Source organism: Benincasa hispida, unplaced genomic scaffold, assembly GCF_027475165.1.
Source record: "Benincasa hispida cultivar pf3 unplaced genomic scaffold, pf3_genome.v1.1 HicScf872, whole genome shotgun sequence".
Classification (NCBI taxonomy): Eukaryota; Viridiplantae; Streptophyta; class Magnoliopsida; order Cucurbitales; family Cucurbitaceae; genus Benincasa; species Benincasa hispida.
The window spans coordinates 11,428-37,849 of NW_028327012.1; the positions used below are offsets into that span (position 1 = coordinate 11,428).

The window sequence follows — 26,422 nt, forward strand, 5'->3', positions numbered from 1 at the left end:
CCAACATGCAATATGAGGCAGAGGAAGAATTCCATGAGATGGAGACATATCCTCACACAAGATCTTTTATGGGTGACACTTCAAGTTAGTATTCGTACATATCTTCTATTGCCTAAAATGTATCCTAAACTTTTTTAATTTTTAACCCTCAGATGGTAGCTCTCCATCCACATGGAGGAAACACGAGAACTCTTGAAATATCGAGTTGAAAAAATACGTCAAAAAATATGGGATAATTCAAATCGTGATCAAAGAAGGGGAGAAAAAGCCGATTTATCAACATTCTGTACGATTTAGTAATTCGATTGATGTCACCGTCAAATCTGCATTTTCAGTACGATATCATACTTTCGTTGATGTTCGAAATGAATTTTTAAAATTGGCTAAGAGTCAATTGTTGGTAAGTTTATAAGTTTGTTCTTTTAGATTGTCATAAACATCATATATGTTAATTATTCCTTAATTCTTTTGTAGCCTTATTTTATGCTTGATTTATCAAACCAAACACTTAATAATTTTACCGAACATCAAATACAAAACTCGTTTAAAGAATTCAGAGCAGATTTGCACAGATATTATAGGAGATGTAGTAACCCTCAGCAAGTACGTGCCAACCCGCCTAGTTGACTTAAGAATAGATTAAAAGATTGACATTTTTTGTGTGACCATTTTCAGAGTGAAAAATGTCAGGTTATAATAATTGAGGACATCTATCATTTACTTCATTTACTATTATGGATTTTTTTTGTTTGAATGTAGAAAATTTTGGAGACGAATAGGAAGAATAGAGAGAAATTACCATTCGACCACGAAGACGGATCAAAATTGTTAAAGAACCTTCGAGAATCGGATCTAAGAACCATGTTGAAAAACAAGACTCAAATAACTCAACCTCAACACACCCTATAACCAATTTGATCTCAACCCCTAAGATAGGCTAGATGACAGATTACTTAGATGATCCAATGAACCAAGGATCAGACAAAGTTAGAAACTCTCATCAACCCTTGATCTTCAAAGTACTCCACAAGCAAGACAATCAACTCTTACTTAAATACTCCAAATATTCATGCATTCTATCACAAGAACACATAAAAAAAAAAAAAAAAAACTTAAAAGCTTTCAAGGTTTTAAAACCTAAGATTCTACATTTCGAAATCTTCTTCTATAACTTGATTATGAAAAATACAACATTATTTATACTGAATGAAAAGACATTATGAAAGGATGCAATCTTTCATCTATCAAGTAAATACATGAACCTTTAATAAATGTAAATACATAAATTAAATAACATAGGATATTAATAACATAAATGAATATGAATTTTCAGATTCATTATGACTCTTCGATGAAAAGATGCCTTTAGATGCATGAAAAGTTGTAATTGTTCACCATGGGTAGGAACCTTAGTTTGAAAGTAAACATTAAATGCTCCAACTCTTATCATTGCCAATTATTTGCTTACCGAAAATCTTTCCTGCAAATTCAATCTAAGTTGCAGGAAAAAGAAGGTCGAGAAGTAGGATGTGTTGACCTATTTAAAGAAACATACTCTAAAAGTGGCAAGTTTGTGAATCGGACAACTGAGGATGCACATGTAATCAATTTGTTTTATTTTTATTTTGTTTTTCATTTGTAAGTTCAGTCAGTCGTACTTACACACTTAATTAATATTGCAAAAATAAATGTTAGAATTACAATCCAACCTAACTCCAGAAGGTTCCCAACCACACAAAGGAACGAAATTTGTGAGACGGTTTTGGGTAGACGACTCAATCATGTAAAAGGCCTAGGTTGGGGCCCTAATGAAGGGAATCGAATTTCCATGAAAGCATGATATTGCTTTGTATTTTGTTTTTCAGTTTTTAAAGAAACAAATATAGCAAAGAAAACAAAAATAATAATGGATAAACATTATGGGAAGCATGCTTTAAAAGAAGAAACAAAGGAATAAAACAACAAACCTTTCTCGAATCCTGAACTCTTCACATTTTCCTCTCTGTCTTCTCACGAACGTTTCTTCAACAAATAAGGGACACCACCGTAAGTGCAACCTTGTTATTCTCTAGGAATATAAGGGTAGAAGAATGAACTCTATCACCTTGGAAGAGGAAGAATAATAGAGAATGACTGAGAGGAAAAAATTTGGGAGGAAATCTAAATTGGAGGCTAGGGTTTTTCACAACGAAATTTCATTTCCTAAATTGGGCATTAAAGGATATTTATATAGAGAAGGGTTTACCCATTTTCCAAGTCTTTCTCAATTTACCCTCAACCTCAATTAATTAAATAACATTTATTCAATTAATTAACATATAAATTAAAAAACCATATATATTAAATTCAATTTAATATATATAGTTAATTAATTAATAAGTAAACATTACATGCTTATTTGCCTTCACATCTCAAAATTAATTAGTTAACTATTCATGAATCTAATTCATAAGAATTTAATATTTGAATCTTATTCAAATATTTCTCTCTTAATTATAGATCACATCTATAATTAACCATATCATATTATTCTATCAATTGACGTGAACAATTCAAATAATTTCTTTTATCTATCCTTTAATGAGCTAACAAGGGAACCTTATGTACTAACAAATTAGAAGCTCTAATGATATGAGATTAATTAATTAAACTTTTTAATTAAATTAGTTAATTTTTATTAACTATCGGTCACTCCACTAAAGACTGATAGCTGCACTCTTTGCACTGTAGATATATTTCTGTGTTCATGGATATAACCAATCAATAGTGAGTCAACCCTCCACAAATCTCTCATAACTATAGCTGGATCAAATTACCTATAGTAACCTCTAACTCCTTAAGTACCATTGATTCCTCGGATGAACAAACAATTTATAGTCCAACTATAAACTAACACCTCTCGAGCCAGTGAGAGGTTGAAACCTCAATATGCAAGACCCGAAACCAGCTATAAAAGGAGCAATTTATCTACTTTCCCTAAGGACGGGAAGAAGTGAATTCCATCTTATGTAGTTGTGTTCCCACCTTTCTACTTGGATAGATCCCCAAAATGGTAGGCTCGTTGAGTCGGCTAACAAGGCCACTCTCACCCATGAAAATCAAAGGGTTTCCCTTATAAATAAGAGTTCACAACTCATTCAGGATTAAGGTCAAGTCATCTATGGTCATCCTAATGAAATGTAAGTCTCTTCTAGTAACAATGTTATATAGAGAGACTATTAATTTCGTGGTCTGGTCTTATACAAATTATTTGTATAGAATATCTCCGCTCGCATGTCTTCACATGAACGATCAAGATTTGATCATTTGTAGCACTTTACAACAATTGTAACATCTACAAAATGGGTCGTATTTGTAGTGTCACTAGGATAAGGTATCCTACCTTATCCATTCTACTACAGACCATTTAGGTTATCACTTAAACATAATCCATCTGTATGTCTCCACATACACGTTTAAGTTTTATAAAGTAACCTTGGATCTTAATTTATTGGATCAAATTAATAGTCTAAACGTCAATAAAATACCTTTTAGTTTATTAGATATGTGATTTGTATTTACAAACTATAAAACATAAGAGATTTAAGACATCAACTCCAACAATCTTTCACTTGTTCTAAAGCGAATGAGATGTATAGTATCAAATACAATGCAATAAGTGGAGTATAGAGTATCAAATACCATATGTGGGATGTACAGTATCAAATACGATACAATAAATTAGGGCATACAATATACTCAACAACATCTCCCACTTGCCTTATATTAGGTGATCCATATCTCGTCGACCCATGTTCTCTATGTGACCCTAAAAAACTTTAGCCATGTGAGCTTTTGTAAATGGATCAACAACGCTGTACTCCGAAGCAATCTATGTGACAATCACATCTCCCCATTGTACAATCTCCATAATGAGATGATACTTACGCTCAATGTGCTTTCCTCGTTAGTGACTATGAGGCCTTTTGGAGTTTACCATTATACCACTGTTATTACAATAAAGGGTGATGGACAATGTCATGTTTGGAACAACTCCCAAATCCGCCAGAAAATGTCTGAGCGTTACAATTTCCTTAGCAGTTACATATTCTGCCTCCATTGTGGAATCTGCAATGCATCCTTGCTTGATGTTATGCCATACTATAGCTCCTCCATTCAGAGTGAACACTGATCCTGATGTGGATTTTTTGGAATCCTTATCAGTCTGAAAATCAGAATCAGTGTATTATACTATTATGTAAGGATAAAATCCTTAGCACCATACACAAGCATATAGATTCTCATTCTAATAAGATACTTGAGAATGGATTTAACCGCCGTCCAATGATTTAATCCTGGATTGGACTGATATCTACTGACCACTCCCACTGCATGGCAGATGTCGGGCCTAGTACATAGGATGACATACATAAGACCACCTACTACATATACATAAGAAATCTGTCTCATCTCCTCAACCCCTTGAGCTGTCTTAGGACACTGTTCCTTAGATAGAATAATTCTAGGTAATAAACTTTTCATGAAATTCTACATCGAATACTTGACAAGCATTTTGTCAATATACGATACTTGAGACAAGTCGTTCTTACGATCCATTATGATTTAGATCCCTAGAACATACTGTACTTCACCCAAATCTTTCATTTAGAATTGAGCAGCTAACCATTTCTTATTTTTGGTCAGAAAACTTACATCATTTTGATTAAAGCCATAGGTTTTGACCGCAACGTCAAACATCATATTCCAAGATCGGAAAGCCTATTTCAATCCATATATGGACTGATTTAGCTTGCAAACTTTTTACTCTTGACCTTGCACTACGGATCATTCTGGTTGGGTCATGTAGATTATCTCTTCAAGATTATCATTAAAAAATACAGTCTTGACGTCCATTTGCCATATCTCATAGTCATAACATGTGGCAATAGACAAGAGAATCCAGATAGATTTTATCATAGCAAAGAGTGAGAAGGTTTCTTCATAGTCCAACCCTTAACCTGGGTATAACTCTTTGCTACTAATCTAGTCTTGAAGGTTTGCACCTTTCCATCTACACCTTTTTTCCTTTTGTAGATCCACTTGCAACCTATAGATTTTACCTTATCAGGTTGGTCTACAAGTTCCCAGTTAGAACTGGAGTACATAGACTCCATTTCTTTATTCGTGGCTTTAATCCATTCATCCTTGTCAACATCTTCCATTGCCTTATTATAAGATAATAGATCCTCAATGTTATCATCTTGTATGATACTTTGAGTTTCAGTTAAACCCAAATAGCGAGTGGGTTGAGTTCTAATCCTCCCATTATGTCGAGGCTCCCTCAACTTTTGAGTAGGATGTGTTTGACGTCAAGGCTCCCTCAACTCAACAATTTGAAGCGTCAGAAAAAGGGTGTTTTCTTGTAGGGATTCTTGTTTTCTATATTAGATTTGTGAAGTCCAAATGTATAATATGGGGGAATAAAATGATATTCTGCATGTTGAAACTGCTATCCGGTGAACCATGATAGGAATGGAGGCTCCAGTGAATTGTGACAGGAACGGAGGCTCCGGTGAGTTACGACAAGAACGAAGGCTCCGATGAATTACGACATGAACAGAGGCGATGGAGTCAGCAGTAATGAACGGAAAACCTGCAAAACAAAAAATCGTGAAAAAAAGGCTGAGTCACGAATTTCGCTTTCTTTCAGACGTTTCGCAGTTCTGCCCAGTGTGCAAGTAGTTCCTAGAGGATGCCACGTCGTCCCCAGGATAAAATAATCCAGATAAAAACCTGTCTCGATTGGAACTGCACTGGAAACCAATCAGAATTCTCACATCCCTCTAGACTGACTGTGCTCGAAAAACATGAAGAGAAAGGAAGAGAAAAGCAGGGGGGAAGGAATACGATTTCTTTTCCTTATGAAGCACTGAAGACAATTTATAGGCTTTGAGGGTGCAGAAAGAAGAGGTAACGTGCCTTTTTAATAATTAAAGAAAATTATTATTATTATTATTATTTTAAAAAATAAATAAAACCCTTTTAAATAAAAAATATTCCACTTGCCTCACTCGATTGGATAGTGACACAAGTAGAATTACCATCAATCCCACATTTGCCTACATCCTTACCTCTTGAACCCAAACCCACAAATAAAGTTAGAACATAAGGGGCATCTCCTTGTTGATTTAATCAATGTGAGATGTTCCACTTTCCTTTTCCTTCATTTAAAAATAAAATTTTCACCAACACTGGAGATTACAAATTTATTGTCTTTTGTTTTATATTTTATATTTTATTATATTTTATTTTATTTAAAAAAAAAACATTTGAATGAAAGATTCAATCTTTTTTTCCTTTGAAAGATATTGTAATTAAAATATGAGGTGGGGGAATTAAACCTCAAACCACGAGGTTGATAGTATGAACAATATGCCAGTTGAACTACACTTTTGTTGGCTATGAAAAATTCAAATTTCCAAACCTTGAAACAAAATAGTAATGTCTTAAGACTCTTAATTATTAATCTACCGTATAACATCTTTTTCATTATAAACTATTATGAAAGCTATATATATATATATCTTCATATTTATATATTTATATCACAATAAATAAATAAATAACATGAAATAAAACTATGAAAATTGGGGAACAAGGTAGGAACAAAAGAAAACTACCTTTGTTTGATTGTCTCATTCTCTAAAAAGTATATATTTGTGCCTATCATCCAACAAGATATACATTTTCATTTCAATCAATTAGATTTAATATAAAAAATATTTTAAAAAATATTTTATAGCAAAAAATTTCAAAAGTGCAAAGATACAAAATTGAAATTTTAAAGTTCCGGTACACATAAAATTTAAATCTACATCTAATAGATCAATTAATTTTAAAAAATTTAATTTTATCCGAGATCTATTTAACACAAAATTTAAAATTTATTCTATTGAATAGACACAAAATTAAAAATTTAAAAACCCATTATATATTTTTACAAGTTTATAGACTAAATAAACACAAATTTTAAAACTTATAGATTAAATTTATAATTCAATCAAATTTATATTATCAACAAAATTGTTAGTAAACAAATATAAGTTTACAAAAATAGAGAATCATAAATAAAACTGACAATCAATTGAAAAATATTTAAGTATATTGCTATACTTATCATTGTGCATTTTAGAATACACATAAGTATGGTTGATTATATTTTTTATTATTATTTTTTATTTTTGTTAGTATACATAACCTCCTAATAAAATATAAATTTAAAGTAATTAAGAATAAAAACAAAAAATAATAAGTGATTGTCAAATAAGTACATAAAATCACTATAAGATTTTTTAAATATCATTTTAGAAAAAAAAAAAAAAAAACATGTAACCACTACAAGATTTATGGAAAGGGCAAATAGACAAATTAGAATGCATGTTTAAGCATGTAGAAAATGGTTGGGAAATCATTTGTTAAGTGGAAAAGAGGCAGACAAGAAAGGCTTTAACTAATCATATGTCTTATGATTGGTTCTTCCCAACAAACTAAGTGCTTTTCAATGTCACCAAAACTACCAACCATTATATTTCTTAGTCATTTCATTCCCATGCATATAATTTCAACCCCAATTAAGTACTTTTTGTGCCATCCAATTATTTATAGACTTTTATTTTGTCTAGTTTCAACCAATTTTTCTTTTAATAACTTTTAATTTTTAGATTTTTTTTTTAAAAATTAAGTTCATAAATGTTGTTTTCACCTTCAAATTGGAAGGAAACAAACATAAATATTCAAAAAAAAAATTGTGAATAAAGAAGAGATGATATTTATATCAATTTTTTGTGATGTTGAATATCACTCTAAAATATACATTATATTTAATCATTATTATTGATAGTTGTCCCAGTAAAGCCTACATCTCACAACCAGACCCTAGTTCAAGGGAAATTAAGAGACATATTATTAAAAGCTTGTGGTAAGAACGGGTTTCAAAAGGAAAAAGTAAGCCTTGAAATTATGAGATGACCAGTTGAGTCGTTAAATATACCAATTGAGAAATAGTCAAGCTTCGCTTGACTTGGCACCTTGCAACCTCGAGTGCCATAACTATCCTGACATTACCATTTACATATAACCATAAACGATTGTCATTTCAATAACTCAAAGGGAAAGAGTTAGTAATCTCCAAAGAAGAACCCCTACTTTACTTTTGTGTGTTTAACTTAATTATACACTCCTTGTACTAACTTAAGTATTAGAGAGTGTGATAAGCTCGACACCACATTGGTGTGAGGATCTTCCATGCAGGTCAGCTCAGAAAACAATACCATACCAGGATAAGCAAATTGGAGATCAAGCCAACAAAGGGTCAATGACGACGAAAGCATGGAAGATCCACATGCCAAAAATTATATCTCTTAAACACGATTATTCATACCATTAAATTTTATTTTCAAACCTTAAAAGCATGTTTTTTTTAATAACTTTTTTAAAAAAATTCTTTTAACAATTTTTAAATCACTCCCAAATACTCTTAATTTACTATAATTTTTATCGTTTTAAATGATTGGGTCTCTCATTAAATGAGAAAAAGAGAAGAAAAGAAAAGAAACGAAACCAACCATTTTGGCCACCAATTTCTTCGAGTAATATAATATTATATTTATTTATTTATTTATTACAATGATGATAATCATTATAATTATTAATTAAACAATAAGTGAGATTCGAATCTCTAACCATATAACTTTTTAGTGGCGAGTGGTTAAACTATATTTAAGTTGATAACTTTATTTTTATTTATTAATTGAATATTTAATTAGAAATATATATTAGTTATTATATGATATATTTATCTCTACATTGTTATATTATATCTATCTATATCTATATAAGGAATTGATATTGGTTTTGGATATATTTTAATAAAAAAAATGTGATGAAATGCAACTTTTTAGTGAAAGAAGATTGTGAAGATAGGAAATGGGATGTTACCCACATGGCATCACATGGGCCTATGGTCCCTTGCAGCATGCATGCACACATTCATCAATTTTAAGGGTATAAGTTGAAGGAACCTCCACCCCACAACTTCACTATATCTTTTCTTTTGTCAATCTCAACTCTATTTTTATTTTATTCTTTTTTTTTATAAAGAAAAAAAAACTTAGGTCTTCATCATTTTTCTTTTTTCTTTTCATTTTTTTTTGTCAAATTTGAAGGAAAAAAAAGAACTATTCTCTCTCAAAATTCTACTTTTAAAGTCTTTTTTTAAGGTGTGAATAGTCGCCCTTTTGAATAGAAGGGAAGCATGAGAACTTATTCCTTTTTTATTTCTTTTTATCGTATGAGTTTTATTATTTATTTGTTCATTTTCTTTTGCCTCCGAGTTTAACTTACGTCATGCTATTTAATTCGTCGTTATATAATTTACTTTTAATAAATCTTTGGTTAATTTAAGATTGGGGAGATGTAGTGTAAAGTGCTAGTAGAAAATTTAGAAACTAAGGCCTTGTTTGGTAACCATTTAGTTTTTTTATTTTTTATTTTTGAAAATTAAGCATATAAACACTACTTTCAATTTCAAATTTCTTATCTTGTTATCTACTTTTTATGGATGTTTTAAAAAATTAAACTAAAATTTGAAAACTAAAAAAAATAGCTTTTACAAATTAGTTTTTGTTTTTGAAATTTGGTTAAGAATTCAACCATTGTACTTGAGAAAATGCAAATTATTGTAAGAAATGAGGAGGAGATATGCTTAATTTTCAAAAATCATAAAAAAAAAAAAAAAAATGAAATGGTAGCCAAATGAGATCTAAACAAACAAAAACTTTTTAAACCATTGAAATAATCTGGCTGATATTGCCAATAAGTTTGAAAGTGGTTAAAATGACTTTTGACATTTTTAAAATCACCTAGAAACATGCTTTTGATAATTGAAAATCAATTTTGTTAATATGAAAATTGCATTTAGAAAGTATAAAATTAAATATAGAAACATGCTTTTGATTATTGAAAATCAATTTTGATGATATGAAAACATATTTCATAGTAATTAAAAACATATTTGAGAGTGATTTCAATCATTTCAAAGTCATTATAAAAAATGTACTATATTTGTAATTCAACTAATGAAACTCAAAATCACTTTAAGGTTATGGTAGGTTGAGTGAAGGGTACTCCTTAACACATAGGCTTGAGAATTAGTCTAAACGACTCAAACATATAAACTATTGATGTAATTAAAAGTGAAGAAAGAAAAAAAATATTATAAATATCATAAAAATAGATGTCCAATGTTTAGTGTCCTAAAATTCATGTTTTATTTTTTTTATATTGTCCATGTGCTTTATAATAATTCATGCTTCTACTTTGCCTACAAATATGGCATTTGGTGGATCTCAAAATAATGCACATTGGTGAGAAATCCTCTTCAAAATTCTATTAATTTTCATATTATTCGATTTTATAATTTTAGTTATTTTATGATTTTGGTTTATTATATTATATTTATTTATTATTATATTATATTTTCTCCATATCCGTATTGTCACACCCCTCCCAGATTATCCTCTTAATCTGAAAGAGGATATGATTATGGTAGTTACTAGCCCTACTGCCAGCACCCATCACCTTAGCCTTCTAATTTAAATGCTGACCTGTTAAACATTAATAATGTATGCATATGATATGCCTCCTTAAGGTTCTACAAAATATTATATAAACACATGCATACAGCCATGATATAACATCTAAAGGGAGAAACATCCACAGATGGGCCCAAACATATCTAACAAAGCCCTAGTCCCTCTCAAAACATGTGTACATAAACAGATCATCAACCTAAGTATTCTTAATAAGCCGAGTCTTTCAGTGGCAAGCAGTAGCATGATCAACCCTGAGGAATCTGACCGCTACCTGAAAAAGGAAAACACGAAAAATTCGGTGAGCTAAAAGCCCAGTGAGTGATTATAGAATCGTATTACATCATGCATTACATCATTATAAACATGTAAATATACTAATGAGTATCTCAAGCAACTGTCTCTAAATGTAGCTTTAAACCATTCTTAGACATCGTTAAACATCATTATTCCTTAGTTGAGAACGAACCTAAACGCTCTAGCTCCCAACGTTTATTACTGGCCAAGAGACCCATACTTCGGCCTCTCATTCAGAACTACCTACATGCACGTGGTCATACTAAGTACTGTCATACTTTAGGTACTTCTGCTCAGATAACTTCTCAAACTTGTCATTCAGTATCGAGCTACTAAGATACCTTCTCAAATGTCCTTCGGTACCGGGGTATTTCGTAGCATCAAATTAAGTTTCATTGCATATCATTTATACAAGAACTCATTCTCTCATAGCCTTCCTCTAGGAATGATATTTTAACATTAGAAACTTAACTTTTGTAATGATTACACGACATACCTTGGCCTATGTTACACATATACAAGCCGGGAAACATGCGTTAAGTTATTCTTCAACAATTTGTTGCTTGAGGGAGTATAAATTCATCATTAACGTCACTGTAACTTACTTGATCTTATATGCATAAGTGTTGGAAACATTAAGTTCCCTTAGTCACTCACCGCTCGTCAGGGCTCTCAACGGTTTATACGCATCTCCTAGTTCTTCTTGGCCTGAAAGGACATAATTTTCGGTTAAAATACTTAGAATTCTTAGCAAAATACCTCAAATAGTTCATTTACTAATGGAACTTTCATTAACAAAGACAACTTTACTAGCGAGATCAAGCTTTTCCTGGCAAACTTTCATCCTAGCGATACTCACTTTACTAGTGATACTCAACCTAATTTCTAGCGAGATTTCCTTCTAAAGCGAGAATCTCATCAAAAAATCAGCGAGATTTCCTTCATAAGCGAGATCCTCATCACATATCTCGCTATAACTCTCCATGGTGAGTTGTTTGCTTGTTCTTCCCAAGCAGCTGTTTGTTTATGCACCGATTCTCTGTTACAACTTAAAAAATTCATAACTTGAAATCTAAAGCTCTTTTCAAGAAATTTCCTTCTACAAACTTGTTTAGAATTCGTACCTTAAAATTTCAGCCAAGAATTCCTTATAGTTTGGCCTGGAACTTCCAATCTTCACCTTGGGCCCTGATTAACCCGAGATTCTGCCTCCTCTGCACTTTCTTCACTTCTTGTTCTTCTCCTCCTATAATCTTTCTCTAGCAAGACAACCTCACAAACTAGATTCTCTCAGCTTTCAAATGGCACCAATTTCACTAAATTTGCTCATGTCAATTGTCGAAACCATGCTTTTGAAGTTCCTCTTCCAAAATCTTCCTGCCGCCTCCCGAGTTCAATGGTTAACCGCCACGTCACCCTTTATTTAATATATTTTTCCTTCCCTTCCTTCATAATTCCTATAAATAAACATGACTTGCTACTTAATAAATATGTAATATAACATTCCTTTAGCTAAACATGCTTATCTAGGAAACCTAGAGTTCGGGGTTTACACGTATTCCCATCATGTTCCTCAATTTCACAACATGTTATCAGCACGAGCTCCTATTGCTTCCATCACTGAAGGTAGGTCGATTTTTTTCTTCTTTATTATAATTAATAAATTAAATGTTATTTTGCATATTTAGTACATATTAAATTTCTAATATACATACAATATTTTGTGATAGTGTTGTCATGACAAACGTTACAAAATTAGAATTTGCAACCCTTGACATTAATGACAATAATTATTTGTCATGGGTGCTCGATGCCGAAATTCACCTAAATGTTATGAACTTGGGAGAAATAATTAAATAAGGAAATATGACATCCAATCAGGATAAAGCAAAAGCTATGATTTTCCTTTGTCATCATCTCCATGAGGGATTAAAAATGAAGATCCCTGTATCTTGTGAAAAAATTTGAAAGAAAGGTATGATCATAAAGAGACCGTTATTCTTCCTAAAGCCTGTTATGAGTGGATGCAATTGAGGCTATAAGATTTTAAATCAGTAAGTGATTACAATTCCACATTATTTAAGATTAATTTAAAATTTTTGTTATACGGAGAAAAAATTAATGATGCTGATATGTTAGAGAATACATTTTCTACATTTCATGTCTCGGATATGCTTATGCAGTAGTATCAAGAGAAAGGTTTTAAACAATATTCTGAACTAATTTCATGTCTTCTCTTGGTCGAACAAAATAATGAGTTATTGATGAAGAACTATGAATCTTGAAAAACTGAAACAAGTTCATTCCCTGAAGTGAATGTTAATAATCGTGGTCAAGGTCTTGGTTGTGGTCGTGGTCGAGGTCATGACCATGGTAGAAGAAGAAATAATTATTATTTTCGTGGTGATCGTTCTAATCATTTACATTTCAAAAAAACTACACAAAATGATGATCACAAAAGAAAAGCTCCACAAGATAAGAGTTCAAAGAGTGTTGAAAATAAATGTTTTCGATGCAGAATAACTGGGCATTGATCACGCACTTGTCATACGTCAAAACACTTAGTTGACCTTTATTAAGCCTCCCTGAAGGAAAAAGAGAAAAATGTGGAATCAAATTTTACATACCAAGATAATGACATATTTTACCCATCCCACTAAATAAATTTGGATATGACGGATTTCTTTGAATCTCCCGAAGAGAAGATTGGTAAAGTTAGTGGGAACATCAAGTATTTCTTTTGATTTTGAAAATATCTAGACTTAATGTTGTTGTTTTCTTTTATTTATCTTCATATTTTTCTTAGTAACCTATGTATATTTTAAGTGTTGTTTTTCTTATTGTAATTATTTTCTTGTAATGAAGAAACATAGATCATTTTCATATGTTGAGTGTTTAAAAAATGAGCAAAGAAGATCTATGTCTGGCAGACAGTGCAACTACAGACAATATTTACAAATAAAAAATATTTTTCAAAATTGACGATGCTGAAAGCTAAAGTAAATACAATATCAGGTTCTGCAAATTAGATAAAAGGTTTTGGAAAAATAAATATTATTTTGCCTTAAGGAACAAATTTACAATTGACTATGCATTGTTCTCTAGTCAATCAAAGATAAATCTTCTAAATTTTAAAGATATACGTTGCAACCGTTATCATATTGAGACTGATAGTAAAAATAATGTGAAATATCTATATATTATCTTTACTGTCTAAAACTAAAAACGTATATTGGAAAAATCGCTTGTTTTATACTTATATACGAGTAATTGAAACATATACAAGAATGAACCTGAAGTTCATGAATCCAAACATATTTATAATTTGGCACAACCAATTGGGTCATCTAAGATCTATAATGATGAGGAGAATTATTGAGAATTCAAATGGACACTCATTGAAGAACCAGAAGATTCTTTAATCTAGTGAATTATCATGTGATGTTTGCTCTCAAGACAAATTAATAATTAGACCATCACTAGCTAAAGTGGGGACTGAATCACCTGCATTTTTAGAACGAAGTCATGGTGATATATGTGGACCTATTAACCCACCAAATAGACCATTTAGATATTTTATGGTATTAATAGATGCATCCAGTAGATCGTCTCATGTGTGCTTATTATCAAGTCGAAATCTTGCATTTGCAAGATTATTTGCTCAAATAATTAAGTTAAAAGCACAATTTCCTGATTATACAATTAAGATCATTCGTCTTGATAATACTGATGAATTTACATATTAAGCTTTTGATAATTATTGTATGTCAATTGGGATAAGTGTTGAGCATCCTGTAACTCATGTTCATACACAAAATGGTTTAGCAGAATCATTCATAAAACGTTTTCAATTAATTGCAAGACCTTACTTATGAGAGCTAAGCTTCCTTCATTTGTATGGGGCATGCTATTTTGCATGCACCGTCACTTGTACGCATTAGGCCAATAGCTTATCATAAGTACTCGCCATTATAATTAGCTTATAGTCATAAGCCAAATATTTTCCATCTGAAAATTTGTTGGTATGCAGTATATATTCCAATTGCTCCACCACAATACACTAAGATGAGTCCTCAAATGAGGTTAGAATATATGTTGGATATGATTTCCTATCAATTATTAAATATCTTGAACCCCTGACGAGTGATGTATTTACTGTATGATTTGCCGATTGTCATTTTAATGAGACAAAATTTTCAACATTAGAGAGAGGAATTAAAAAATTGGAAAAAGAAATTACATTGAATGCATCATTATTGTCTCATATAGATCCCCATACAGATCAATGTGAATTTGAAATTTAGAAAATAATTCATTTGCAAAATATAACAAATCAATTACAGGTGCATTTATAGATGCAAAGAAAGTAACTAAGTCACATATATCAGCTGCAAATATTCCATAAAAAATGATATTCTAACACAACAAGTTGTCGCTAATGAGTCTGGTATGCCAGAAGCGTGAGACCAGTGGGTTCCAAGGATAAAAATCTTCGAAAATAAAAAATAATTAATAGTAAAAAAGACTTGGTTGAGGATGTAAATACCCATGAAAAAATCTTTGGCACGACTAGTGAGGAAAGTGAAATACCTAAAGATAATAATGAGATTTCAATAACCTATGTCATGACAAGAAAATGGTGGAATAAAACTAATGTAGTTATTAACAACATTTTTGCGTATAATGTTGCTCTTGATATTATATCTGAAAGTGAGAATCCTAAACCAAAATTTGTTGAAGAATGTCGACATAGAAAAGATTGGCTTCAGTGGAAAGAAGCAATGAGGTAGAATTAAACTCACCTTCAAAACACAGGTTTTTGGACTAGTAGTCCGAACACCAGAAGGTGTCAAACTTGTGGGATACAAATGGGTATTTGTGAGAAAAAAAAATGAAAATAATGAGGTCACAAGATACAAAGCAAGACTAATTGTACAAGAATTTTCACAAATACCTGGTATTGATTACGAGGAGACATATTCTCCAGTGGTGGATGCAATTACACTAAGATATTTAATTTGCTTAACTGTGTATGAAAGTCTGGATATGCATCTTATGGATGTAGTAAAAATATATTTATATGGATCTCTTGATAATGATATTTATATAATAATCTCAGAAGAATTTAAGGTACCTGAAACATATACATCAAATTTCAGGAAATGGTTATCAATAAAGTTATAGAGATCACTATATGGGTTGAAACAATTCAGACGGATGTGGTACAATCACTTGAGTGGATATTTATTGATAGAAGGATATCAAAATAATCCAATATGTCCGTATGTTTTTATAAAGAAATCACAATCAGAATTTGCTATTAAAACTGTATACGTTGATGACTTGGATATAATTGGAACTCCTGAAGAACTTTCAAAGGTTATAGAATATTTTAAGAAATAATTTGAGATGAAAGATCTTGGAAAAACAAAATTTTACCTTGGTTCACAAATTGAGCATTTAGTAGATGAAGTATTTATTCATCAGTCAACTTATACAGGAAATTTTTTTAAAAGATTTTATATGGACAAAACACATCCATTAAATATTCCAGTGGAAGTCCATTCAATTCAAGCCCTTCTTTGGGGCATATGTTTAGCTTCCTACATTATTTTTCCATGGATTTGAATAGTATACACAATTCAAACCCACGGGTTACCCCATGCTTTTTCTTTTTTCTAATTTAATTTAGCCACCTTCGGTGATCACTGTTGGCCAACTCCGGCTGCCACCTTTGGCGATTGTTGTCGGCCAACTCCAGCCGCCACCTTCTGGCGACCTCTATTGGCCAACTTTAGCCGCCACCTTGACGACCATCGCCGGCCAACTCCGACCGCTGCCACCCTCCGATGACTGTCATCTGCCAACCCCGACGATCACCTCGATGACCTCTGTCGGCCAACCTCCAGCCGCCATCGACTAACTTCGATCACCATCGATCAACCTATAGCAACCTCCCTTCCCTCCACACTGCTGAAATTCCCGCCACCAGCTTCGTCGGTCAATCTCCGACTGCCATCAACCAACATTGAAAAACATTAATAAAAATTTTAGTATATAACAAGCTAGGCAAATTTGTATATAATAACACTTTTAAGAAAGAATTGCAATACATGCATGCTTTTTTATTTTAGTGAGTTTCTATCAAAAGTATTTCAATAAAAATGAATTTTTGAAAGATATTTTTTTCCAAGTCATTTCAAACACGCCATTAGATTGCAATTTATATAGGTATATTTATTTAGGGTATAGGTGTAGAAAGCCCTAATTTAATCTAATAATATTTTCATTTTTTTTTCATTTGTCAATTTAACTAGTTCAAAGCCTTAGAATCATTTTCTAAACGTAAAAGTATAAAATGTTTAAAACAATTAGCAACCAATAAAAACTAAAACTCAAAATTTATGATTTTTTATTTGTCAAATATCATTTAATAAAAAAGAAAGAATTAATAATTGAATTTAATATTAAAATACTAATTTATTTCAAATTTAAGTTAGCATATTATGGTTAAAAAAATCATTTTCAAATTTGTTAAAGCAACAAAAATCTATGAAATTTTATTTCAAAATCTAGTAAAATTAAAATATCAAATTATTAAAAAAAAGAATAAATAAAATATAATTTTAATCAAAATCTCTATTTCAATTTTTTTTAAAAAAATATTCTTCTAAATTTTTTGGTTTATTTTAAACTTAACTAAAATAATTAGATGACAAATTTAAACTAATCTAAATTTAACCAGTGATTAAATACAAAAAAATATTTCAAAAACTAAAGATTTATAAATCTCCAAACATAGTTTTCTTAAACTCAAACTATCTAAACCTCCCAATCTAATCCCTAAACTTAACATTCTCATACTTAAGGTTCCAAACTTGTATGCCAAACACCTCCCATATGTCTTATTATATAGGCCCACAACTTTAGAACTTCTAGTTTTCTTCTTACCTTGATTAATTTGAGGCGATGCCAAAAAACAAACTTAGGAGACATTTGACTGTGCAGATTTGGAATCTTAAGTATGGAAATGTTAAGCCTGGGAGATTAGGTTGGGAGGTTTAGATAATCTGGATTTAAGAAAACTGTGTTTGGAATGCAGGTTTTGAAAGCCTGGGTTTAAAAAATCTGTGTTTGGACTTTAAGCTTAAATAACCTAGAAATGAAGTACAAATTTATAGATATTTAGTTTGTGAAATGAAGTATACTTTTTTTTAATAATCAAATTACATTTGAGAAATAAGAAATCATAAATTTTGAGTCTTAGTTTTTATTTGATCGCTAATTATTTTAAACATTCTAAACCTTTACGTTCATAATATGAGTCTAAGTCTTCGAGTTAGTTAAATTGACCAACGAAAAAAATGAAAATATTATTAAATTAAATTAGGACTTTCTACACATATACCCTAAATAAATATACTTATACAATTGCAGTCTAATGACATGTTTGAAATGACTTAGAAAAAATATCTTTCAAAAAATCATTTTTATTGAAACACTTTTGATAAGAACTCATTAAAATAAAAATAACAATTCTTTCTTGAAAATGTATACAAATTTGTCTAGTTTGTTATATACTAAGAGTGTTTTTATTAATGTTTTTCAAGGTTGGTTAGTGGCAGTCGGAGATTTGTCGACAAAGTTGGTGTCTGAAATTTCGACAGTGTAGGGGAAAGGGAGGTTGCCAAAGGTTCATCAATTGTGATCGAAGTTACCTGGTGGCGATCGGAGGTTGACCGACAATAGTAACCAAGGTGACAATCAGAGTTGGCAAATGACGATCGCCAAGGTAGTGGTCCAAGTTGGCCGACGACAATCGCCAAGGGTGGCAGTTGGAGTTGGTCAATAGCAGGTGCCGAGGTGGCGACCGGAGTTGGCCAGCGACGGTTGCCAACGTGGCGGCTAGAGTTAACCGACGACGATCGCCAAAGGGTGGCGGCCGAAGTTGGCCGACAATGATGTCCGGAAGTTGGTCAACGTACTTTCTAAATTAAATTAGAAAAAAGAAAAAAAAATAGGATAACTCACGAGTTTGAATTGTGTTTACTATTCAAATCCATGGGAAAATGATATAGGAAGCTAAATCCATACCCCGGAACAAGGGTTGGACTTAGGATGCCTAACTCATCCAATCCCACCCGTTGAAACAAACCACCCCTTAAATATTTACCAATATATTTCCCACTAAAGATTCAAGTTGTTGCACAAAAAAATAATTCAAATAAAGATTCAAGTTGACTAACAAAATCTATGATTATTAAAGAGAAGAGATGTTCAATAAATACAAAAATTGGAATTTATTCAAGAAGTTTAATAAGAACAAAAGCTAACATGATCTATCGCTGTACAATTTATGAACTCAAAATTTCCCCCAAGTATACATACCTCTTGGCCAACATCGCCAATAAAAATTCCTGATAACTATCAAGTAAGAACACCTTTCTCTGCTAGCAATCAGCAATATACTTCTCCGGGAAAGCAAATAGAGTACCGACACAAGGAAGATTAATTATGTGCGGTCTTTTAAAACATCTCATTTTTGGGTCTCTTGGTCTAGATTGCAGAGTAGTCTCAGCTGAGTTCAGAATTTGCCATAGATTCATCTGAAACCTACAATGTTTCGATTTCCTTTCTACGCAGAAGGGCTCTCAAGATTGTAAAAGCAGAAACCAGAGCAATCTGCAAATGCTCACAGCTACTTGCTTTTATGCAGATCTGACCCATTTTACGGGTATTTAAGTTGGCATTAACTGACAGTCTCATGCTTCGACTAAGCCGAAACTCAGACTCTACGTTCCCACCCAGGATTGTTTCCTTGTCGAAAGAGAGAACTGTCATTGTTAGCTTGAGATGGTCATTCCTCACTGGGTAGTCTCTACCTTTTAAAGTAGCTTCTACACTCCCACCATATGCCATTTGTCCCGCTCCTTCTATACGACCGCCATTGACTACAAACTTCACTCTCTTACCTAAAGATATGGTATCCTCGAGCTTCGCCCCATAATAGCAATTTCTCTTGAAAGATGTCAGAGAAACTCCAACCCCAGGAAGGTTGTGTTTAATGCTCCCCAGCTTTGCATTGCTATGAACAGTGTACATCCTATCTGTACCAGCAGATTGAACATCTAGACCTAAAGTATAAGAAGATCCCCTAGAATCCATGTAAGAAGCAGCACACTCAGACTGAATGTTAAATACATGCTTATCCTTGCTCAACTGTCCAGTGACTGAGGTAAAAACATTTTTGTTCATCTCCATTGCTGTTTCCAGATTTATCCCGTCAAAGCCTACATCGTGATCCCATCCTTGTGGGTCAAGAACAGGTCTTACAATCCACTGATCATCTATTGCAATGCAACGATATCTGTGAACAGGACAATCTGAGTCAAAACTGGGGGGAACGGCCATATCTGGAAGGACAGCATCTGCCTCCGGCAATGCCTGCAAATCATAATTATTATCATTGTGTAACAAGTCTCTATCTTTTAAAAGCTTGATCTCCTTCCTCTTTTGATACTCTTCTCTTAACTGTTTCTTTAAATATAGAGTTTCCCTGTAATCCAGCTCATCCAGGTATTCCCTTTTCTGTGAGTTTGACAATTTCTCGAATTGAGATTTTGTCAGAATACGAATAGAAGGTAGATCGTCATACTCATCTTCTTCATTGTCGTCAAGTAGAATAGCTTCGATGTCATAGTCCACATCTGATGGATTTGACACGCTTCGGTACCGTAAAAAGGATGAGAGTAAGTGGGGAAGTGAAGGCAGCCGAGAAATAGCTAATGGTCCTAGCTCAATGCAATTTTGAAATTTCAATAGGGAATTAATGCTGCCCAAAACTTTAGTACAAATGCACAACAACAAGAAATGTGATCTCCAGACCTGTCCGTTTGGAAGAACTTTTTCCCCCATAATATTTTTCCTACACTGAGGATGGTTCTCAACCAAAAGGACGGGATTGTCAAGTTTCAGGTCAGACAATGCTTGATGTATATTTTGCTGCAAAACCTCGGAGCAATGGGCCACATATGATTCGAAGGAGACAGGATATCCATCAGGTCCTTCCGGAAGAGCTGAGGAACAATGAGTCAAGACTAGGATGGTGTTGAACCAAATTGCAGAACCAAAGACCTCATTTATTAGCTTCATCAAAAGGTAGTCACCATGATTCTTATTTATGAGGTCAAGGCGATCAAAGTACAAAACAATATCTGGTGGGGATTTCCTTATATATCTCTTCACAGAAAACATTATTTTTTTATTTCTCTTCATATTTCCTGAGGACGATTGTGAAAGACCAGGGGTATCAATGATGGATACTTTAATCCCGTTAATCGTTCCCATAATCTCCTGAATATGATCAGTTGCAGGTTGAAATGCATCAGTTGCAGTTTTTGTTTGATCAAAGAGGGAGTTTATTGTAGCACTCTTACCAACTCCTGTTTTTCCCAGTACAAGTATTCTAAATGTGAAGTTTGATTCTGGTATCCCAGCTGCTTCTTGTTCAGCTGCTTTTGCTCTGGCTTTGCCCCTTTCAAGGTTTACTCTTTTAAGATCAGATTCCCCTACCTGTATCAGAGTTGCTAGATGTATTCGATATAGAACCTTTTCCACTAGCAAATTGTTCTGTGTCTGCCCAATTCTCAATAGAAGTCGAAAGAACTGAACTTGGAGGTCCTCAATCTTTGTTAACACATCCATCTTTACCCTGTTATTAGAGCTGTGTTGAGATTGGGATGAATCTCCACCAACCTGTGGCAGGGACAAATCATCTTGATTCTCCAAATTCCCACCAGAGTCTGATGTATGAGGGGGAATGGGTGCTACTATATCGGTTGCTTGTGCAGCTACAAAAGGTATATGATGTCACTATAAAATTTTCAGGGTTTGAAAAAAAGAAGAAAAGGTTTATAAAACAAGTTTACAGTCTTCTACAGTAGAATGTAGCTCATGCAACAGCTAGTATGAAGCTTTAACAGTAAAGAAGACTTCTTTAAAACCATTTTCTCTGATCAGCAATCAAGTAGCATCATCAACGTTATATTACTACCCTGTGATGAGCCATGGGGACAAATAGGTTGACAGAGAAGAATATTAATGTTAAGGATGCCAGGCATAAACTTGGAGATAAAAAAAATTCACAATATTAAGTAGCTTTCCTACTTCTAGCCACAACTAATAGAAATGAAGCCAATATACCACCCAAAAACTTAGGCTCCAAAGGCTGTTTTGAGGTACAAGGTTAAGAGATATAAGAAGATATATATTACTTGAATCTTTACAAATGATGAACATAAAGATATACGTTTTTTGAATCTTTACAAATGAACATAAAGAGTTAATTAACTGACAAGTTAAGGAAATACAATAACAACCAAATCAGGCAGGAAGAGAAAAAACCATAAAAACAAAGGTATAGATAAGAAGAATTATGAATACTTTCTCAAGGAAGATAATATACCTTACTTTTGTAAGAACATAAAGTATGGCTAACAAACAAAGAATACAAAAGAGGTGGGGGTCGGGGATTAGCAATCCAGCCAACAAGCCATGGAAACTATGGAAAGGAATCCCAGTTAGCAAAGATACAAGTAGCATTGAGTTATAAAATTCGGAAAGAGTGCATGAGGAGGGCAACCATTTACCTAAATCAAACACCGTCAAAATCTTTCATCTTATTTTCAAAAGCTCTAAGTTTTATCTCACTCTACATTCCCAAAGGATAGCATAAAACCAAATAGAACATCAATCCTTCATTATAGTCTAAAATATATCCCTTTGGAGTTTAGAGCGACAATGGAAATTTTAACGTGCCAGCATCCTTAAAAGAGATGTCCTATTGAATAAGTAAACCAATCAAGCTATAAATTTTCTTAGAATTTGGGCCATCAGCAGAGGCAAGAAAATTTTGATATAAAACAAAGACAAAAGTCATCATGTACATCATTATGTACCTTCATCATCTTGGTCTTCATCCATATGCTCTTTATTTTCCTCGCCAAAGAAACTGTCACTCCCCAGTAATGGTCTTGATGAAACCACTGACTTGGATACTAACTGAGAAAACAACCAGTCTCTAACACCCTTCATTTTGTCTGCAAAATATTAAAAAGGTATGAACCAAAATGCTTTAATTTCCAAATTTCCTACAGTAGTAGTAATTTAAAATACCATGGTTCATGCGACTTATCAAATGATCATGCCCTCAAAGTCCACCAAATGGGAAGAAAAATATTATAAATTTATTTGCATAAAATTGCTTGGTTCCCTTGGTCAAGCCCAACTTGTAAGCCGCTTGCTGATGTCAACAAGAACAAGACCCCATTGTCATACAACACTGAGGATGACTTGGAAGTTGAAAGGACATTTACAAAGGCCAAACTTGATAATGATCCAATTCTCCTACTTCACCTATGTTCTCAGACATTACAGAATGCTCTTATTGTTATAACTGAATGGCAAGTGCTCTTATTGTGAGAATAGTTCTAGAGAAATTTGGATGTTGAGTCGCTGACAATAAGATCATTCATGAACACCACTGACAACACAATACAGCAACTTTCATGTGGTATCGCCTTCTTCTAGCAATAAGGCTACTATTCTTTGCTAAAACACCATGGAATGAACTAAAATGAATGCCAAGTAGTCCCGACAGTCCTCTACACCAAATAAAACACATAAAAATTCCCATTCCACCTCATCCCCCGTAATAAAGGTCTCATCAACTCCTCAAACTACATCCACAAGGAATTTAAATCAATAAGATTGTGTGCCTTAGTACCCATTTGTCCTTCACAGATGTCTGAAAGGCTGAAACATTCGGGTTTCCTTCAACCCATTTCAAAAGTCTATCCACCTTGAATTGACGTAAAGTCCTCTGCAAAGGCCCGGAACATCCACATTTCCTTCAATCAAGTTAAAAAATACAACCACCCTTTTTCAACTCTTCCAAGTTCCCATAGAAATGATCTAAACATTTTCCTATGGCAACTAAGAAATGAAACGAGAGCGTTCACATGATCTAGTCCAACGAGACCAAAGCCAAATACATATCATGTCCACTTCTCTTCAACAGACGAGTACTTTTCCTTTACATCCACTATCATCAACTTCAATAAAAAAAATGTTGAAATCTATCAAACAAAATCTAACCTAATAATCCAAGACATCATGGGGCAAGACGAAACCGAGGGTCAGTAAAAACTCAACGGAGACAACTCGGCATTTTCCCATATACGTGCATTTCTCTAACCATCACCACAAATCCTCGTTCTTTTATCTTTTCCCACCCTCTATTGACGCTTCCAAGCTCATACAACACAATAAAGCATCTCCTAAACAGTAACCTAAATCCAGTTCAACTAGACTAAATACTCACCACCCACAAGACAAGTCCATCGAACGCATGAAAACAAGAACAAAAGAATTCAGCTAAATTGTGGAAGAAAGAGATAAATTCTCACCTCAAACAAGAAACCTCCACCGAATTCAATTAAAGAAATCCTCGGACAAAAAGCATCAACTTAACTTCTCGAAGAACCAAGCCAAAATTGGACCAAGATTACGCTCACATCCCAATTGCAGAACTTCCCATCGGAAACCGACCAACAAATATCCGGCCGATTTAGATTCCGCTTCCGATTCCGATTGACGTGTACGGTGAAGACAAAGGATTGAGCAAAATTGCGAGGGCTAAGGCGAGAGTAAAGGGATAAGACAGAAACACAATTTGGAAAAATATGGCAACTGAAATGAAACCTGAAGCACAAGAGAGAACAACCTTGTAAATTCTAAGGTGCGATAAGGACCATGATAGTGTAGAGTTTAAACGGACACGTGGCAATATTCAAAAGTTCTTTTCTTATCTAACGGACCAGATGATTCGATTCGAGTGTATGTGATTGACATAATTTGTGGCTGTATATGATAGATTCGTGGAAGGGAACGGAAACGTGGTAGAAGGAGACTGGTCGGTGGTTCTATTTAAGTCGTCAACCCGATATTAAATTTCTTTTCTTAAAAACAAGTAAAATGTTAAATACGTAAAAATTTTATTTTATTACTTTCGTATATCGAATTCAATTTCAATTCTTTTTAAGTATTTAAAATAATCCAAAAAATCGTTATATTAAATCAAATTAAAATAAATATATGTATATATAATTGAATCCAAATTCATAAGTAAAACAAACCATACTTTTCAAATTAATAATAACTTCAGATTGATTTCGGATTAATTTGAGTTATTTTAGGTAAACCTATGAATCGATCCACCCTATCAAATTTTCATTTAATTAGGGTTGATCGGATTTTTTGGGTCATCGAGTTTATATATTTATATAATAAAATTAAATTTGAATAGAAAAAATAGTAAAACTTACTGAATTACAATTCTCTTAAATTAACTATTTGACATTACCACTAAAGACAGAAAACAAGTATTTAGTGAAAAATCAAGTTTAAAAGCATAAATTTTGAAACTTAAGGACCAATTTGAAACAAAACTCAAATATTAAGGGTGAAATTGTAATATTTTAAAATTTAGGGACCGAATTTAAACCAAATTCAAAACTTAATAACTGTACAATATTTTGAAACTAGGGAGAAACTAGACCTAAGAGTTAGAGACCAAAAAGTATTTTTTCCCGAAGTCTTATAGAAAAATGTTGATATCGATAGATATTTTTTTAAAAAAAAGGAATAAAAATAAAAAATAAAAAATTATTTAAATTAATAATTAAACATTTTAGCATTAGAGTAACATTGTTTTTTTTTTTTCCTTCCATACATTTAGTTGATCATTTTATGATATAATGAAAATGTGTTTTATGCCTCTTATGTTAATACAAGGCGACCTTGGTATTCTCGGTGTGAGAATCCAGAGGATAGGCTTTGTTCGGACTTGGTATGAGGCAGATGAATGAGGAAACAACAATTGCGTAACAACTGGGCAAGTGGGAGAAGGCGTAGGTTGATGCCCAATCGTTTAGATAAAGCTAAACGATCGTCTAGCAAAAGCTATGCGATTGTTTAGCTCATCGTTTAGCTCGGTCTGTCGCCTACAGATACTACACGATCGTTTATCTTGGGCCAACGATCGTTTAGCAAAACTATGCAATCGTTTAGTAAATACTGCACGATCGTTTAGCTCTACTCTGCACGATCGTTTAGCTCGCCCAGCCATCGTTTAGTAAATCTGAATTTACTTGACGACTTCGTGAGTTTCTTTTGCGCGGAGAGAAAACTCAAAACAATTTCAATCTTTTGTAAAAACTTATTTTCAAAATAGGAAAGCCATTTTCCTTTTAAACTCAAGGTTACCATGATCCAATAACCACCCACTACTTTGGTTATTTAAAAGAAAAAGAATTAATTAGTCAATAATTAATATTATTATAAACATAATTATCCAACTTATCATACTTTATTTATAACCTATAGTTTTAATATTTCATCTCATGAAACATATAAACCATAGTTCTTTTTTTATACCA

At 32.7% G+C, this 26,422-nt stretch overlaps 1 protein-coding gene across 3 annotated transcripts; it reads right to left on the reverse strand.

The window, feature by feature from the left end:
* Positions 1 to 19,162: 19,162 nt before the first annotated feature.
* LOC120079638 (translocase of chloroplast 90, chloroplastic) lies at positions 19,163 to 24,711 on the reverse strand. 3 transcript variants are annotated; one of them, XM_039033905.2, is made up of 3 exons: positions 24,392 to 24,711; positions 22,883 to 23,023; positions 19,163 to 21,775 (listed from the first exon to the last, which is right to left on the reverse strand). In XM_039033905.2, the coding sequence occupies exons 2-3, from the start codon at positions 23,016 to 23,018 to the stop codon at positions 19,539 to 19,541; spliced, it is 2,373 nt and encodes a 790-aa protein (XP_038889833.1). In that variant the 5' UTR covers positions 23,019 to 23,023; positions 24,392 to 24,711; the 3' UTR covers positions 19,163 to 19,538. The 3 variants fall into 3 exon arrangements, with proteins under 3 accessions (XP_038889833.1, XP_090166446.1, XP_090166447.1); XM_090310320.1 differs by having other exon boundaries at positions 23,100 to 24,695; XM_090310321.1 differs by lacking the exon at positions 22,883 to 23,023 and having other exon boundaries at positions 24,392 to 24,672.
* Positions 24,712 to 26,422: the final 1,711 nt, after the last annotated feature.